General features: G+C 35.8%; 1 protein-coding gene across 3 annotated transcripts in view; it reads left to right on the top strand.

Annotated features, from left to right (window-relative positions):
• Positions 1 to 18,757, top strand: part of LOC127938533 (exostosin-like 3) — a 29,038-nt gene extending 10,281 nt beyond the window's left edge. Inside the window, exons 2-8 of one of the 3 annotated variants that reach the window (XR_008148732.1) lie at positions 4,262 to 6,855; positions 7,592 to 7,719; positions 10,077 to 10,221; positions 10,506 to 10,634; positions 11,619 to 11,902; positions 13,309 to 13,430; positions 18,280 to 18,757. Coding sequence is in view for 1 of the 3 variants with exons in the window: in XM_052535198.1 (XP_052391158.1) it covers positions 4,714 to 6,855; positions 7,592 to 7,719; positions 10,077 to 10,221; positions 10,506 to 10,634; positions 11,619 to 11,828 (2,754 nt within the window). In the remaining 2 variants the exon portion in view is untranslated. Of the gene's footprint in view, positions 1 to 4,261; positions 6,856 to 7,591; positions 7,720 to 10,076; positions 10,222 to 10,505; positions 10,635 to 11,618; positions 13,782 to 18,279 lie in introns of those variants that run through there. The other 2 variants (XR_008148731.1, XM_052535198.1) reach the window with 2 other exon arrangements.
• The last annotated feature ends 309 nt before the right edge of the window (positions 18,758 to 19,066 follow it).

Genomic DNA, 19,066 nt, shown 5'->3' with positions numbered 1-19,066 from the left:
GTATGTGGAAAATATATATTTTTTTTTAACCTTAAACATACTCAATTTTTTTGACGTTTTTTTTATTTGACACTATTGACATCGGTCTCTTGGCATCATATTGACATCATGTGGCAGAATGCATCTGAGATAATTCAATCAGGCTGTATTACCTCAGTGGTCTATATTGTTTCAGCAGTGCATTAGGAACAGAGTGACTCATTGATGGAGTTCTGGAGATCATCTGGGTGAAAGTACTGACAAATCGGTCCTGCGCAGAGAAGATGTCCCAAAGTGCAACTCAACATCTGTCTGATGTTTAAACTGCCGTATGTAGAACATTGATCCAGCTAAAAGCTTGTCCTAGTTAACTTGTGAGTGCTGAATACTTCTGTGCTGAGCTGAGTTATTTTATATGGCCTGGAATTTAATTTGCCTTTATTATGGTATAAAATGAAGATGAATTGTAGTAACAGTGTTACTTAGAAGTCAAGAAGGAGAGCAACAACTCCGACAGAAACATTAGATAAAGATTCATTGAGATGTACTAGGAGAACATTATCATTAGATTTATCAGGTTTTTAAGAGCTCACATAAAAGGAAAATACACAGGTAGTACTACATTTGATCCAGTCTCTCTCTTTCTCTCAAAAAAGAAGAAAATTTGCAGATTTACACAATTTATATGTGTCATCTAAACAATGTAATAAAAAAAGTGGAATTCAAATTTTATCTTCTGCCGATGCAGCTTTCAGTTCAGTTGAAGAGGAAGTGGGGAAAAGAGGAAGAGACGAGGAAAGTTTTCTCCTATGCAGAAACTATTGGGAACTATACTTGATAAAAATATATTTTTTCTATTTACAAAGGGTTTTTTTTTTTTTTTTTTGGACTCTTGCCTTCAAAGCAAATTTCAGTAGGAGAAAACTGGTTACCCTGTCATCGGGAAATGTCATTGCTGCATAGAATATGCTCACACTGATAATAAGGGATCCATCATTTCCTGCTTTCATCCGTATTTGCTGCTACTCGGCCACGGCCAGACTTAGAAATATCCTACCATTTAGAAAACTGGTTAAATATTGGCTTGTGGTAAATTTGCTTTGCTTTCACAACCCAGAGGCAGTGTGAGGATTAGACGGAGAGTTGTTATCCCATGGAAAATTTCCCGACCGGATCACAGGTCAGTGTGAAGTTATTCTTCAGAACACATCCAGTTTCTTATTAATGTCCGGACCGTTCACAGTGGAGATGTAGCTCAGATATCCTGAATCTTGCCTGTTCACCTGAGAAGAACTATTCTGCTTTAAGGGACACTTATTTATTTTGTGAATATGGGCCCTTTCAGTTTATTCCTGTGATCAAAGCTGAAATTTCAGCATCTTTACTCCAGTTTTCAGTGTCACATGACCCTTCAGAAATCATTCTAAAATTCAGATTTGAAGCTCAAGAAACATTTCTGATTATTATCAATGTTGAAAACAGTCTTAATGCTTAACGTTTTTTTTAAGGAGACCATAATACATTTTTTTTATTTTTTTTTTTTAGATTCTTTGATGAATGGAAAGAACAGCATTTATATGTAATAGGAATCTGTCTTTTAATATCACTTTTTATCAAAATAAATAAACAAAAGACCCAAAACCCTTTGAACAGTAGTGTACATATTAAAGGGATAGTTCATCCAAAAATGAAAATTATGTCATTAATGACTCACCCTCATGTCGTTCCAAACACGTAAGACCTCCGTTCATCTTCGGAACACAGTTTAAGATATTTTAGATTTACTGTGCACATAATGAGCTGCATAATGAGCCTTTCAGTCAGCTGTGTGTCACTGAGAGGGAAGAGTTACAAGAAAGAATGTGAGGACAAAATAAATGTATAGATTTTTTGTTTGTAGTTTATTTAGAATATATTTAATTATCCCACATCATCATTTAATATCCACTTGATAGTGCAGTTAAACAGTTTATTAGGAACAATCAAAGCTGACTTTAAAGCTGAATTTTTGGCATTACACCAGTCACACAATCCTTCAGAAATCCTTTTAACAATCTGATTTTCTACAAAAAAAAAAAAAAAAGAAATAACTTTTATTGTTATCATTATTATTGTTAATGTTGAAAAGAGCCGAGAATATTATTTTCAGGGTTTTTTTGGGATAAATTGGAAGAACAGCATTGTTTGTTACATTTGTTACATTTACATGTATTTGTTTCATTTATATTATTTACATCAATCTTTTGAATGGTATAGTATCAGAATCAGAATGAGCTTTATTGCCAGGTATGTTTACACATACAAGGAATTTGTTTTCGTGACAGAAGCTCCGCAGTGCGACAGAATGACAGCGACAGAACAAAAAAACACACAATAAAAGAATATAAAAAATAATTAGGTAAGCAATGACAATATACACTCCTTACCTACAGTAGTAGTGTATATTGTTATTGAAACTTCATAATGTTTCACTTGATAATACATTTAGTCAGGAATTATAGTTTGGAAAAATACTAGTAAAATGTTTACACGTTATGTGAAAACTAGTACAAGTATATAAATAAATAAAAAGGGTCTTACTCATGTTTATGATCTCTGCTGAATAAAGGGCTTCATTCTTTTTTTCTGTGGAAATCCAAATCTCAAATAATGAGGTAATCCACATCACATATTTTTGGGGTGAATTATGTCTTATTCTTGCTGCATTGTCTTCTGTTGTCTTCTGATATAATCTCAAAAGCGTGTTCAGCGTGTGGGCGTGGTCACATTACATATAATGAAGGGAGACGTGAAAAACAGACATCACGTTGTTTTCATATGGATTACTTTATCACAGATTACTTTGTTTTCAGCAGTACTTGTGTAGTTTAAAAGTAGACATGTCAAGCTTTCTATAGATATCTCTCTCATGTCTCTTCGTTGATTATTCACTGAGTTACAGTTCATTTTAATGACGCGTTTGTAAATGAAGATCACCGCAGACAAAGGCTGCAGACAGCACACCTTGTTATCTTTATTTTATAAATGCACAAAGTTTACTATATACAAAAAAGTAGACCCTTTACAGATTCGATTCATGTATTGCTCTTATCTGTACGATCAAAACTGAAATTGTAATTTAAGTTCTTTTCGGGGTTATCAGGAGAAAACGCGTCATAACACGTATACGCATTAATCGACACCAAAGGGTTAATCAGGGAAATGTAAAAAAAAAAAAAGATTATCCACAATCATTAGCCCAAATTTGTCCCTAAGTATCAACGTCTGTCTATTATTACTTGAACATGTATCTGGAGATCTAGAGTAATTAATCTGAGGAGACCAGGATACCCTTCTTTCTCACATGTTCTAGCTCTGATAGTCTGTAGCACTGGAGATCAGGCTTGTGCAGCATCCCAATTATTTTAGTATTGCAAATGGAAAAAGTATACACCATGGTGATTATCAAAGAGTCCATAGGTCATAATATATGTTTTGTGTTCTGTGTGAGTTTTGATCAGTAGAGTATATGAGTAAGTGGTCTGACAGAAGTGTGTGATAGTGCATCTCCTCCCTGCTGCAGGATCATGGCCATGTCAAAATCTGTTCCATTAAAGGGAAAATCATCCCTCATGTCCTCTTATTCAGAGATAATGAAGCTCTCTGAAATCTTGCATGGCTTTTACTGATGGCTGCATGGGCAATTCTAGCAGAGACACATGTGTTTTTCCTGTATGCATGCCTTATGGAGTGTTTGCTCTGTGAGTTTGTTTTAGAACAGCTGCTAATGCTTGGAGCTAGCTGCCAGCATACCAGATAATGTGTTCAGTGAATAGCACAAGTCTGGGAGGTCATTCTGAGTGCTGCCAGTTGGTTTCGAATCTAAAAATGGGTGTGAACTGTTTTTTTGTGGAGCTGTGTTCAAAAACATCTCTTGCCAAATACTGTAATCACTAATAAGAATTGCGATTTGTCTTTTAGGCCAGAAACAAATGCAGGCATAAATGCTTGGCCAACACATTACAATTGTAATATCCTATAGGCCCTACTAGATATTTCACATGCATACTTGCAATAATGTGTTAAACTCAGTATTCAAGGGGGGATAAAAAGAGATCTCTGAGAGTGTCTGTGCTAATGTACTGTTTCGGGCCTTAGACTTGATTAAGATTGATGTGTCCTAGGCATAATGATATACGGAGGCTGTCCAATGCATTTCAGATTAAACCCACAGTTGTATTCAAGCCTTCTTGTTTTCCTGAATTGTTATGTAAATAACTGACACTTGCTGTCTGTTTTGCAGATTGACTGCAGTTGGATGGCGTGCAGTATTTCCAAGAGATCATGGGACACTATGGCCAGTTCATGAATCTCAACAATGGAAGATTGACAAGAGTATGATGCCACAGATAAAAATGCAGTTTAGCCATGTCTCCATTGGTGATCCCTATCAAGGGCACTCAATTTTTGCTGCTGTCTGGGACTCTCCCTCTTCTCTTGGATAGTTTGATTTTCAACAAACATCATACAGCACACAAGACCATATTGTTTATGGATGATATCATTCTGTCACGAGAAAGATGAAATTTAATTTTATCAGGAGTCCCAATTAAAACAAGGACACCTAAGTTACGAACTCCATAAAGGGGTAAATCTGAAAGTGTGTACAGAACAGATGAGGTTGCATTATGGCAGCTGAATCTCCTCAACGGCTTCATTTACGTATCTGGTTCAGAGGAGAGTGATAGTTGCACAATGCAGCGAAACGGAGGCATGGTCGGAAACAATGGCCAGCCATGGGTACTGCGGCGAGTGCGGCTCACCTGGCTGAGTTTCATGCTCTTCTTTATCCTGGTCTTTTTCCCTCTCATTGCACATTACTACCTCACCACAATTGATGAAGCAGGGGGACCAGATAAACGCATTTTTGGGCCAAGACCTGGAGGGGAGCTGTGTGAAGTGAAGCATGTTCAAGACCTGTGTCGTATCAGGGAATCCGTCAGTGAGGAGCTACTTCAGCTTGAGGCAAAGCGTCAAGAACTAAATGGCGAGATAGCCCGACTTAACCTACGCATTGAGGCCTGTAAACGTAGTATTGACAGTGCCAAACAGGACTTGCTACAACTCAAAAATGTCATCAGCCAGACAGAGCACTCTTACAAGGAACTCATGGCACAAAACCAGCCAAAACTGTCATTGCCAGTTAGACTTTTACCAGACAAGGATGATCCTGGATACCCTCCTCCGAAGTCGGTACAAAACTGTCGTTTGCATACTTGTTTTGATTATGCTAGATGTCCACTTACTTCTGGCTTCCCTGTCTATGTTTATGACACAGGGTCGTATCCTTGGGGTGAAAAGTTGGACCCTCTTGTCAAACAAGCCTTTGCCTCATCCGTCAAAAGCAGTGTATATGTGACCGATAATCCAAACATTGCTTGCCTGTACATAGTGCTCGTTGGGGAAATACAAGAATCACCCTCCTCTCCTCCTGTCTCGCTTTTAGATCTTGAAAAACAGCTAAAGGCTTTGCCATATTGGAGGTTAGATGGCCACAACCACCTGCTTGTACACCTTTCAAGAAAGTCTCTGACACAGAACTTCCTGTACAATGTGAGCACAGGCCGAGCAGCAGTGGCACAGTCTACCTTTTTTGAAAATCAATATAGGGAAGGTTTCGACATGGTGTTGTCTCCGCTAGTCCACGCTCTGTCTGAGCCCAACTTCCTTGAGGTCCCTCCGCAAGTCCCGGTCAAAAGGAAGTATCTCTTCACCTTTCAAGGGGAAAAGGTTGAGTCTTTGAGGAGCAGCTTGCTTGAAGCCCCACCGCAGTCCTTTGAGGAGGAAATGGAGGGTGATCCACCAGCTGATTATGATGACCGCATTATTGGCACACTTAAGGCTGTACAAGACAGTCACCTAGACCAGGTTCTAGTGGAGTTCACTTGCAAGAATCAGGCTAAGCCAAGTTTACCAACAGAGTGGGCGTTGTGTGGTGAGCGTGAGGATCGTTTAGAAGTACTGAAGGTCTCTACGTTCGCCTTGGTGATATCTCCAGGCGATGTGCAGTTGGTGGCGTCTGCTGGCTGTAGCATGAGACTTTTTGAGGCTTTGGAAGTTGGGGCAATACCGGTGGTGCTTGGAGACTACTCAAAGTTGCCCTACCATCATCTTATACGCTGGAACGAGGCAGTCATTATGGTTCCCAAGCCTCGCATAACAGAGCTTCACTTTCTGTTGCGTAGCATCTCAGACAATGACCTTCTGGTCATGCGACGACAGGGTCGGTTTCTTTGGGAGACATACTTCTCCACCTCAGAGAGCATCTTCAGCACCATTCTGGCTAGTGTACGAACCAGCATCCAGATACCAGCAGCACCTATACGTGAGGAGCCTGTCCAGGAGATTCCTCACAAAGCTGGAAAGTTGGCAGGAACCGATGCTAACATGGCTGACAATGGCGACCTAGATCTGGGGCCTGTTGAAGTAGAGCCTCCTTACGCTTCACCCCGCTTCTTGCGTAACTTCACCTACACAGCTGCTGATGTCTACCACACCTGGAATCGTGCACCTGGCCCTTTCCATCTATTTCCACATACTCCCCATGACCCCGTACTTCCCTCAGAAGCCAAGTTTCTAGGGTCAGGGACTGGGTTCCGCCCTATCGGCCAAGGTTCTGGGGGATCTGGTAAAGAGTTTCAGGCCGCTCTAGGAGGTAACGTCCCTCGGGAGCAGTTTACTGTGGTCATGCTTACTTATGAAAGGGAGGAGGTTCTTATGAACTCACTGGAGAGACTAAATGGACTCCCTTATCTTAACAAAGTGGTGGTAGTGTGGAATTCCCCCAAACCACCTTCCGATGATCTACTCTGGCCAGACATTGGTCTACCAATTGTGGTAAGCATACATTATTTCTTGATCATATTTGTGATAGTCATAACTTTTTTTTACTGGGCCAGTAAGCAACCTCCTAGTAACCTCCCGAAACACCCTAGTAAGATTCCTGAATACCCTACCAATGCATAACACCCTAACATCATGATGGCAGGTTTAGGACACCCAGGCACAACTAAAGGAAAAAAAATCTTGTTAAGCTTGTTATTAGTCAGAATTCTCCAAGGCTCAAATGTGATAGAACCTCACAAGCATTGCATTCTGCTGTAGATTTGGTCTGCTCTCTCTGCTGTCTTTGAAGCATAGCTTTCATGTCTCTAGTGCAGCAAGCCAAATTAGTTCTGGTGATATTAAAGGAAACAGTGCTGTATTAAGCTCACAGTAAGGTTATACTTTGAAATGACAACCCAAACAGAATGCCGAATACCCCAATTTCTTACTATCTTCATCTAGTTTGGAACTTTGAAATTGAGTATCTTTAATTATGGATGTAAGTTTGCAAAGTTGTATTAGAACTAGCAAAAAAATTAATTTTAATCCATGCCTGCACACAAAAAGTTTGCTTTATTAATCAGAAATGGTTTAGAGAAGTATTATGTTGTTTGGATTGGCATTTGATGTTTTCATATGGTTGAGTGTCTGGCAGCCCCAGTAAAACCTCATAATAATGCCATGTTCTACCTCAGCAGTCGTTCACAATGAGGCATGTTGACTCAACAGATGGGCTTTTTCTCTGCAGGTGGTACGCACAGAAAAGAACAGCTTAAACAATCGCTTTCTTCCCTGGGATGCAGTTGAGACTGAGGCTATTTTGTCTATTGACGATGATGCCCATCTTCGACACGATGAAATTATGTTTGGGTTCAGGTAAGGTTTTTATGATGCCATGATAATACCATATTATGTTTAATAAGGCTGAGCAACTACACAGGATGCTTACAATATTTACATGAAAATGTAAACACTTAATTTAAATGAAATGCTATATTTAATTATCTACTTTGGCTGTTCACAAATATATCCATCTTTTGGCCATTTCAAAGCAAATACAAGCAATATTGATATATATACCGAATATTGTCAAAAGGCTTAAAATATTGAGATAAACCTTTGATTTTGTCTTGGTAAAAAATTACATCCTGAAAATGCAATTCCTACATTTTTGCAGATAATTTTTTTGAAGCTATTTCCCCCATTCTAAAGATAAATTTAGGGGCATTTTGAGATTATTTGTTTGGAACGGTGCCCATGATGTTGTGGCTCCATTACTTTTGCATCTTTTAAATACATTTTATTTTGTGAATTTAATTATTATCATTTATAGTATTAGAAAATAATGTGAAACTCCACATGATGTCACTGCTTTGGGCTGAAGTATGTTTAGGAAAAAAAATAAGTTTTATGAAGAAAGGAAAGTAGAATATTTCTGAGAAAACGGTCTGTTTTCTTACCTCAGTCTGTTTGTTTTAAGCATCTCATTTTAGATAAAATTACAGTGTGGTCCAAAGATGTGTTTTCAAATGCACATGAACATCTAATGTGTTTGTGAAGAAGGAGTGAACTGTTGTGGAGTCTTCCTGCAGGATTTTTTGCATTCAGTCATGTGATGTTGAGAATTTAAGCCAACAGTTGCAGATTCAGTTCTTGGTTTGAGGAATTCAAAGCACAACCATGACAGTTGAAGGAAACCCTGTGCTTCCCTCCTGTGTATTTCCATATTTATTTGCATGTTTAGTCATTGGGAGGATGAGCAGATAGCGTGAGCTTTGGATTTGATTTTGCTCGCACTGGTTTATTTTTCTTTTTCATTTGTTTTGGGGTAAAAATGGTAATATCAAGAATCTTTACACGCTGAACACTAGTAATGTTCCCAATATATTTTAGTGTCTTAACATTAGGGAATTGGTCAGGATGGTCAACTAATAATTATTATTTGGTTGGCATTTTATTCAAAGATGCTTCCATTGCTAAACAGTTATGATATTTATCTGTAGGTCTATTATGGGAGATCTTTGAAAATATTTAGACCAAAATTTTATTTGGATTACACAATTTTAACATAAACTAATAAACTTAGTGTTAGTTCACCCAAAAATTAAAATTAGCCCATACATTACCCACCCTCAAGACATCCTAAGTGTATAAGATCTTTCAAGCTGTTTCATGGCACTCAGCGTGTGTTTCATGCATCAGTCCAAAAGAAGTTAAATAAAAAGCGCCCATCCATAATTAAAAAAAGTGTCTCACACAGCTCCTAGGGATGAATGAAGGCCTTTTGTGAGAAAAATATCCAAATACAAAATGTAATAATCACTTTAATCTAGCTTGCACCAACAGTTGTACACAGAAGCAGCTCTGGGCTGATGACTTGTGAGGTCACTTCTGAGTCTCGTAAAAACCAACGTTTGTTTACAGGATCAAAGGAAGCAATGTTTCCTTACTTTAGCAAAGGAAAACCATTTTCCTATTGGCTTATATCGGAATCCTCTGACATTCTTCTCTACAAATCCTTGTTTTGTACTTCTAATTAGTGACCATTGTTTTATTTTGATCTCTCCCCTGCGCTTCCTTGTTCACTTCTGAGCGATGCATGCACAAAGCTGGCCTCATATGTCTTCTGCCCGGAACTGTTGGCACAAGCTACATTAAAGTGATTATTAAGTTTTGAATTTTGATATTTTTTGTAAAAAAAAAAATTAATTTATTCCCTACAAGACTGTCTTTGTTCAGCCCCCTGGAGCCATGTGAGAGACTTTTTTTGTTTGTTTTTATGGCTGGGTGCTTTTTATTTAACTTCTTTTGGACTGATGCATGCAGCACCCACTGAGTGCCATTAAACAGCTTGAAAGATCAAATACATTTTTTATATAACTCCGACTGGATTCGTCTGAAAGAAGAGTCATATACACCTAAGATGACTTGAGGGTGAGTAATTCATGGGCTAATTTTAATTTTTGGTTGAACTAATTAAATTAGCTCAAATTAATGAGATGGAAAATGTATTCATTGTTGATAAATATATAAACTTTTTTGTTTATAGTTTTTGTTAAAACTGTAATACAATTGGAAATGTTTAATATATAACTATTAAATGACTTAATTATTATTATTTATTTATTTTTTGAGAGCATATATAGCTAAGAAACTTTGCAAGTGATTATTAAAATCACTGTGCATTTCATAGTTTGGATCATTCCCATCTCTTTCTCTTCCCTCACTCCCAGGGTGTGGCGGGAGGCCAGAGACCGGATTGTGGGATTCCCAGGAAGGTTCCATGCCTGGGATGTAAATCACCAATCTTGGCTCTACAATTCAAACTACTCCTGCGAGCTCTCCATGGTGCTGACTGGTGCAGCCTTCTTCCACAAGGTGAAGCTTTGACTGCTTTGACACTTCCAGAGTCTGATCACGCCACAAATAGACACCAGGCTTATGTAGGTTTACCCAGATAACAGTTTGGTTAGTTAAAAACAATGTTGCTACTAAGTACATTGTTGTTCAAGATGCAGTCCTTCATTTTCCAGGTGGATAAGCGAACAGCACAACATGGTTCTTTTATGGGCATTGCTGTTCAACATCATGGTACATTTGAAGTGTTTTTGCTCTCTTGCATTAATATTTTATTAAAATCCATAATTTCTTCTTCTTCTCAGTATTATGCGTACCTCTATTCGTATGTCATGCCTCAAGCCATACGTGACATGGTGGACGAGTACATCAACTGTGAGGATATTGCCATGAACTTCCTCGTGTCTCATATCACTCGCAAACCCCCCATCAAGGTCAGTGGGCTATTACTTGAAACACTTATTTTGAGCCTTTTGGGGCTTTTGTCTCTTGTGATTTCAAGTTCTTGCTCAGACATGCCATTTTTGGGTATGAATAATGTGAAAATGTTAATTAGACAATACATTTTTCCATCACTCTGGGTAGCCCCACCCATTTTTAACTTGGTTACAACACAGTTACATTTGAATTATCTGGCTCAAATTTACATATGCTGCCATTGATAAATCTCTCTTTTATCATGAACATAATATACTAATATATTTCATATTTCACCCTCAAATCAAAAGAAAATATAATGTAATATAAAGAATGTGAATGAAGAAAATTCATTTTATTTTCAGCAGTATTAGGCTTTCTTATTCATTTAATTTCCCCTTTTATTAGTATTTAAATCTAAAATAATTATATTATTTAAATTGTATTTATATATCACAATAATATTGTGTTTCCTAAATTGCTGTAATACAATTGGAATTTAATAACCATCAAGAAAGACAAGCTAAAAAAAATACACACGAAAAAATGCATTTCTTTCTTTTTTGTTTGATTTGGGGGTGAAATATGTCGTGGAAATTGTGAGATTCTCCTTTTATCATTTTGCAGCCGCAGTTTTGTGGTTATAGTGCACTATAAAAGAAATGAAATGTCTAGAAAGTGTCCAGACGGAGCACATTACTTCCAGTTTTAATCGTGTATGTTACAATAAATTGATTTCAATGGGATTATTCAGTAGGATTTCAGTTTTAGCTTTAAAAAGCCTTTGATGTTCTGAAGTCCATTGACTGAAGCTTCGAGACAGCCATCAATTAACGGTGTAATGAAATTTGATGGATTTTCTCTGTCTGTTGCTGTCTTGGCAGATTAAACGCGTCTATTATATTTGTTTGTTCATACAAACGTTTGCCCTACATTCCAAGTCTTCTCAAGCTGAATTGAAGTCATGAATATAATTTTTATCATGATGTTCCTCCTCTCAGGTGACATCACGTTGGACCTTCCGCTGTCCCGGCTGTCCACAGGCTCTTTCGCACGACGATTCACACTTCCACGAACGTCACAAGTGCATCAACTTCTTCGTAAAAGTCTACGGATACATGCCGCTGTTATATACACAGTTCAGAGTGGACTCTGTACTCTTCAAGACGCGATTGCCCCACGACAAGACAAAATGTTTTAAATTTATTTAGCGGAGCAGGGGACAGAAAAGCACGGACACGGGACGGTCTCTCTCTGGGAACATGAAGGGAACTGAAGCTTTCTTGTAAATATCAGAGAATTTTACTTTGAACTAGTCTTCCTTGAAGTCAAGGGAGAACAAAAAGAGAATGAGCGATTACCGTCAGGCGTTTTTAACGTTGTGCGTGATTCATCAGCAACCACTACAGGCTTTATTTGCACCACTTTTCATGGGACGTCTGGGATAGCAAAGTCAAATGGCTGTTTTTGATGACATATCTGAGAATTATGGAAGAGTCGAAGTGTCTAAATGATACCTGTTATTTTTACTTTGCATATACTTGTTTGAAAAGCACTGATGGTCAAGGTTTTTTTTTTTTTTTTTTTTACTTGTGTGTGCTTTTGTGCACATGTGAATGGCTATGTGTGTCGTTCAGTAGGTTGACGGTGACAAAGCGTCATTAAACTCTGTCTAATGTTTGTTGATCATCAGTAAGAATAGCACAAGATATTAAACATAACTGCATAGGAATAGCACCAAATCAAGCTGTTACACGTTCTCATGTTTGTCACAATCATGCGAGAAAACGAAATGTCTGTATGTAACCTGTTCAGTACACTTGTGGAATAACAGATCCTTTTGCTGGATAATCACGTCTGTTTGTGGCGACTGGCTCATGTGTTGTGTGTCATTCTAATAAGGTTGAATGATTTAATAGTTGAAAATTAAAAAAAAAGAAAGATCCAGGTCATATTTAATCATATATTTTACACAAGGAAAAATCCAGTTTTTTTTTTTGACAAATATCATGAATTAAAATACACAAATTCTCATTTCGTAATGCAAAAATACATCATTAATGTACTTTTCCAAATGCAAAATATAGTTGTATAACAAATGCAATATATATATATTTTTTTTTTTTGCACAATAATTAAACGCAATACTATCAGTTTTCATTATTCTAATCCCAAAAAAATATGTCATTAATGTAGTTTTCCAAATGCAAAATATAGTTGTATAACAAATTTATTTTTTTTGCACAATAATTAAGTGCAATACTATCAGTTCTCATTATTACAATCCCCCCAAAAAATCTGTCATTACTGTAATGCACATAATTTTTTATTATTTTTCTATTTACATAATATGCTACATTTGATACAACAAATATTACTTATGACATATAGAAAATATAAACATTATTATTGCTATAAAAAATAATAAATCTGGTAGATTTGTAAGGTTAAATGTGCTTTTTTTTGTCATGTCACAATGCAAAAAAATCTGGTCCTGAAATAATTTGTCTTAATTTTCCTTCAAGCACAATATTATTTCTTCCTTTTGATTTTGTGGTGAAATGTGACCTGGACATGTTCTTGACAGCTTCATGTGTGAATGTGTTTGTGTGTGAGGAAGGATAGCAGTGACGAGACGTGCAGTAGTTTATCTTTCCTCTGTAAACGGTACGTGTCTCTCTTCTGTGCCAGGATGTTACCTGCGGCTGATTTCACCCTTCAGTTCACAAATCTGAGATGCCTTCGAGAACGCTGAGCTTGACTACTTCTGTCTGATGGTTAATTCATGACGACTGTCCTGACATGTTTGACAGGTACATTTAGGAAAATGGCTCTGCAATTGTAAATTAATGTTTTATTTTTTAAAAAACAAAACAAAAAAAGTGGCTCTGTTCCCCTTAGAATAGGAATATGACTTGATTAAACTTTTTTTTTTTTTTTGGCCCTTTTTTTGTATTGTGTATAAATCTATTGAATAGGCTTTATGGAATATGTTTTTTGTTGTTGTTGTTATTTTTTATTATTGTGAAGACCGTGTGGCCTTTGGGATTGGAAAGGAACTGACCGTATAAACTATGGATAGTAAAGTGTTAAATGCCAGCAAACGTTATAACTGACAACTTCTTCAACCACACTAATAAATCAGCCAGTGTCATCATCCTTCATCATGGTGAAGATCTCAGTCATTTGGACTCTGACATTAATATAGGATGGGATGGGAATCTCGTTATGGAAGGTCATGTGCACTAGAGGTTTATTACAGTTAACTAAAACTGGAACTACAATTAAAACCAATAAAAACATTGTCATTACTCAAAAAATGTTTCCTAAATCATCCCTTAAAACTTACTTTTTTAGGGTAGCTTTTATGTGATTACTTTGTCTTTTATTATATTGTCTTTGTATTGTTTGGTTAGTTCTTTACTTCCTGTACTGCTGTGTTTATCTTTAAACTTCATATTTGTATATGTATGTAAAATACTTTGAGATGCTACTTTTAAAGGTGCTGTATAAAATAAAGTTTATTATTATTTTATTATTAAATGGTTAACTAAAACATAATACATTTTATAAAAAATGTTAAAAATAGAAAAAAAAATATATTTGTAGAAATTCATAAAAAAAACCCCAGCAAAATTACTATACTAAATAAAATTATACTGAAATCAAAATATACAATTTGTAATAGTATCTTAATAATAAAATAGCACTGTTTCTCTGGATTTGTGCTTTTATTATATTAATTTATCTCTTTAAATTATAAATTATCTTTTAATTTATATTAAAAATTTTGTTTTCATTTTTTTATATTCTAAATATTAATTATTATTCTTTATATTATTTGTTTAGTATTATTTAAACTTGATATTTTAGATCAGACATGATGTCAGACAGAACTTTTTCTTAGCCCAGAAATTGTCTAAATCCATAAATAGAAATCTAGCTGTAGTTATGGTACTAAACAGACAAAATAAATTAGAGGAGGTGTAAAAATATGTATCTATATAGAAATCTCTCTCTCTCTCTTTCTCTTTCTATATATAAACCAGACTTGTGTGACAGAAATACTGCATACAAAAATGTGATATTACAAATTAAATCTGCACAGCTCTAATTCACTTGACCTTACGAATAACAACTTCCAGCAGATTTCATCATTTGTTTGGAGTAGTAAAATGAATCCTTTTCTCCACACGTTACAGTAATTTAGTGGATTCATTTGTGTAAATAACTGGTTTAAAGTGATGTTTGATCATTCTAGTGTGTGCTCGTCTCCGCTAGCTCTGGTTGTGTTTTGACGGTCCATCACGTGCTCCGGTCCGTGGGCTTCAGGGACCGTGAGCGCAGCTGCTTCGACGGGCCTCAGGCGGGGTCCGCAGTTCAGGAAACACTGCAGTCTGTAATCAAACCCCAGACATGCATCTTACTGTCTGACATCAGCCGAGCGGCTCTCAGACACATGATGAGAGGCTGAAAAGCGGCTGTAAACCACCCCAATGTGAAATTAGACCCTCCCTGTGAAGAAACATCTCGAGCTTCAACCTCACAACCCTTCACAGCAGCATGACTAAAGATGAATGACGCGCTTGTTCATCATGTCTCTATCTAGCCTTCTTTGCATCATTCTGTAGTTTATATATTGCTCTTTATATCATTGTTGTTCATTATATTTATCATTCTTTATAGCACTCCATCGTGTTTATATCTACTCTTCAATATAAAGTCTTTCATTCTCTGTCATTCTTCCCATTGTTTGTTGTATGTGTCTTTCATTCTTTTGTTCTATCGTTTTCTATTCCTGATAACATTTAAGTGTCATCATTTAGAGATTTGGCCTTATCGTTTATTTTGCGGTATGCAAATATATCGGCATAGCACAAGTTATATACACTTGAACTGAGAGTGATGAAGAATCATGCATGAATGAGAAAAAGAGTGGGATGTGTTGGATGATAAATAAGAGTTAAGCACAAAAAGCATGAGCGAATTCAAATCTCTTTCACATCTTATTGCGCTTGAATGGTCAAATACGCACACAATTATACCAAGATACCTGCGTGTGGAGTATTCACATAAACACAGTGGGTTACGTGTTAAATGTAAATAGTTGGGTGAAAACAGGATGCTTTTTAGTATATTAGTTCCGTGCAGTCGGTCTTAAAGGGACAGCAGCCTAATTTATCTGCTGCTGTCTGTGGCATTAATGTTAAACAAACAACCAAAGACGGAGAAAATCACTCACTGCTCTTGACTGAATCACTTTTGGATATTTGTTTGGGATCCGTTCATATCTGAAACAGTGAAGACTATGCAGTGTTTTAGTTCTATCATTTTGAAGGTTTACCATATTAATGTGCAACGGTATTTTTATATCACTTCAAGATACTTTAAAGCATGGTACATGTCCAATAGTGTCACAATATGAGTGTTGTCTGCCAGACGAAATACAATTTAGGTTTGGGGTTTGTTAAAGTCAGTAATCTTGTAGAAGCACTAGTAAAACTAAAGACACTTGCCTTACCATAAAATCACTGATAATTCATCTCACACAAGCACTGACTAGGGAATACTTTGACTAATGACTTAAACTGGAATAATGACAGGATTTGAGTCCAGACATTGGGTTTCCCAGCGCTCGTAAAAGTAACACATGTTGCTGGATGATATGTTAGGTGTGTGTTTACAGCTCCCATGAGAGACACACACATGATATCAGTGTGTTTCAGACCACGAGTGCTGGATTACATTATGAATGTAAAAAACTAGGTTGAGGTTCATATTCATTGTCTTGAACTTTTGACTGTGGCAACAAAGTGTATTCAGACACTTCTAAGAGTTTGAATGTCATTACATACGATACTGAATGTCTGCTTCCTTTTCTCCTCACTAAAGAAGCTTTCTTTCATCATGTTAAAGTCTCGTCTGATGGTTTTGAAAGTGTGTGACATGTATGGCATCACATATTTTGAGTTTTTGCTCTGCGTTTAACCTTCCAGGTGCACGCACACCCGGAGCATTATGTTGTCTGGTGTCTCATTCGCTTCACACAGACTCGAACCCACAACCTTTGGGTTACAAATCTGAGACTTTTACCATTACCCCAAACTTGTAATATATTTTTGAAGTCATTGCAGTGATATTTAAAAAATATTTATATACTGTTTTAGCATTTATTAACATTATGCATTAGCTTTTATTTTAAATTTGGTGTTTTTATGTGCTTTTGTATGACAGTGTTTTAGTGCCACACACACACACATATTCATTATTATTTGTCATTTTTGTTGATTTATTTGTTTCTTAGTTAGCTATAATAACCCTGTGTAACCCTATCATCTTTTATTCTGCTTCTTTTTTTTTTAATGTAACAGAATTGCAAAGGTATCTGAATTAATGATTAAATTCACAGAAAATCCCACAAACTCTTTTAATTAAAGCATGTGTAAATTCCTGCATTTATAAACTCAGCTCTGACATCTGATGCTGATGAAACAACACAGAAACAAACTTTAGCAGAAAACTCGTTTTGAAGTGACGTATGCAAGCGGAGCAGAACTGAATACGACAGGTTGAGTTTGAATATGTGGGTGAGAAAATGACGATTTTGATTTCAGGATGACTTTTAAATCGAGGCTTAAACAAGTACAGAAAAGTTTTATTCCAGAAAGCTATTTGACATTGATATAAAACACAAATAAAAGACTTCATCTAAACCATAATAACTTATGAAAGTGTGTCTACAGAGTCTTTATAGATGTAAAAACTGAGTTGGTCAGCCACATTCAGTAGAGGTTTCCAGCTCGGGGTGTGCAGTAGGGATGCAAAGATCCGATGCTCCGATACTGGCATTTTCTGCGGATCGGGTATTGATCACACGAGGCCGATCCAAATCCGATGTTATGCGTATACTATTCTGTTATTGTTGAGCCACACGAAAAGTCACAAAAACATTATAAAGCACCAAAACGTTTTCGTCAACATATTTCAGTGATCTTAAACTGTTCCATAGCTCCATGTGAGATACAGATTGATATTGAAGTAGCTATAATGCTATCTATATACGTACAATAATACAATAAAATGGGGATAGTATTATAGTTTTAAAAATATTTTGGATAAGTTTTTATTTTTATATTTTCTGTTAATTTTTGTTATAATTTTTGTCATTTTTATTTGCCTTTAAAATGAGTATAAATACAGCAATAATAAAATAATAGCAATCATGCAACCTATTTGAGATAGTATTATAGTTTTATTCATATTCTGATTAGTTTTATTTTTTATATTTTCTCTTTTCATTTCAATTGTAGTTTTTTTTTTTTTGTTTTTTTTTTTACTTTGTCTATATAGTTTTCATACATTCCCCCATTTTAGTAATATATATATATATATATATATATATATATATATATATATATATATATATATATTTTACTAAAGTAACTGCTTTGATCTTGGCAAGTTGGTTATCATTGACCATTCTCATTATTAAAATTTTCTCAGTATGAATAGTTTTTACCTATTTTTGACTGGACTTTATTTGGTCTTGGTCTGTTGAATTACTACAGAGAGCTGTAAGTGATGTTGTTACTCTTGATCAGTTCTGATTGGCTCATTCTGGTTTATTGCGCATCAGGCTCATGTGTTGGGCTCATCTCTCAGGTTGACGGTTCATGATGGAGATCTGGGACGCTTTACTGGATAACAGCTGCCGTCAAACCAACAGGCTCTCGGCGGGACAATCAGCATCATCACTCTGTGCTTCCTGAGAGCTTCAGACCGCTCAGATGTGTGTGAGAGGATGACATCATAATCACACACATGAGCTCTCCATCCCATTCCCAATCAGACAACCATATTATTACTGTAAAATATGAATCCTTTTTGTGTTTTGTTGAAATGTGATTGCTAAGGTCTTCTGAGTGGTTGCCTGTATTTTGTTATGTGGTTGTTAGGGTGTTGAGGATGGTTGCCAGGTCATTGCTTAAGTGGTTTAAGTTTTTGTTACGTTGCTATGCAGTTTCTATGTTTTGTGTTGTTTTGGCAAGTAGCTGAAATAAAAGAAGTTAAGGTTGAAATACTAAAATTATTAAATAAACCATTAAAACTGAAATAAAAAAGCAAAATACAGATATTTAAAAAAGAAAAACGATTAAAAATGATAAAACCAAATAACAAAATTAATAAAAACCAAACTAAAATTAATATGAAAACAGAAAAAAGATAATTTAAAAAATAAACATAAAAATAATATGCAAGTAATACTAAAATAATAATTACTAAAAAAATTACAATTTATGTACAATTTTAATATATATATATATATATATTACGCACCAATATAGTATTTTACAAGGTGTCAAAATAACAAAATGCACAAAAACTAAATTAATTAAAATATAGATCAGTGTTATTAACTAAATCTATATTTAAAGCTAAATTAAAATAG

This window comes from Carassius gibelio, chromosome A20 (assembly GCF_023724105.1).
Source record: "Carassius gibelio isolate Cgi1373 ecotype wild population from Czech Republic chromosome A20, carGib1.2-hapl.c, whole genome shotgun sequence".
NCBI classification, from domain to species: Eukaryota; Metazoa; Chordata; class Actinopteri; order Cypriniformes; family Cyprinidae; genus Carassius; species Carassius gibelio.
This window is presented reverse-complemented; position numbering and strand designations above follow the sequence as displayed.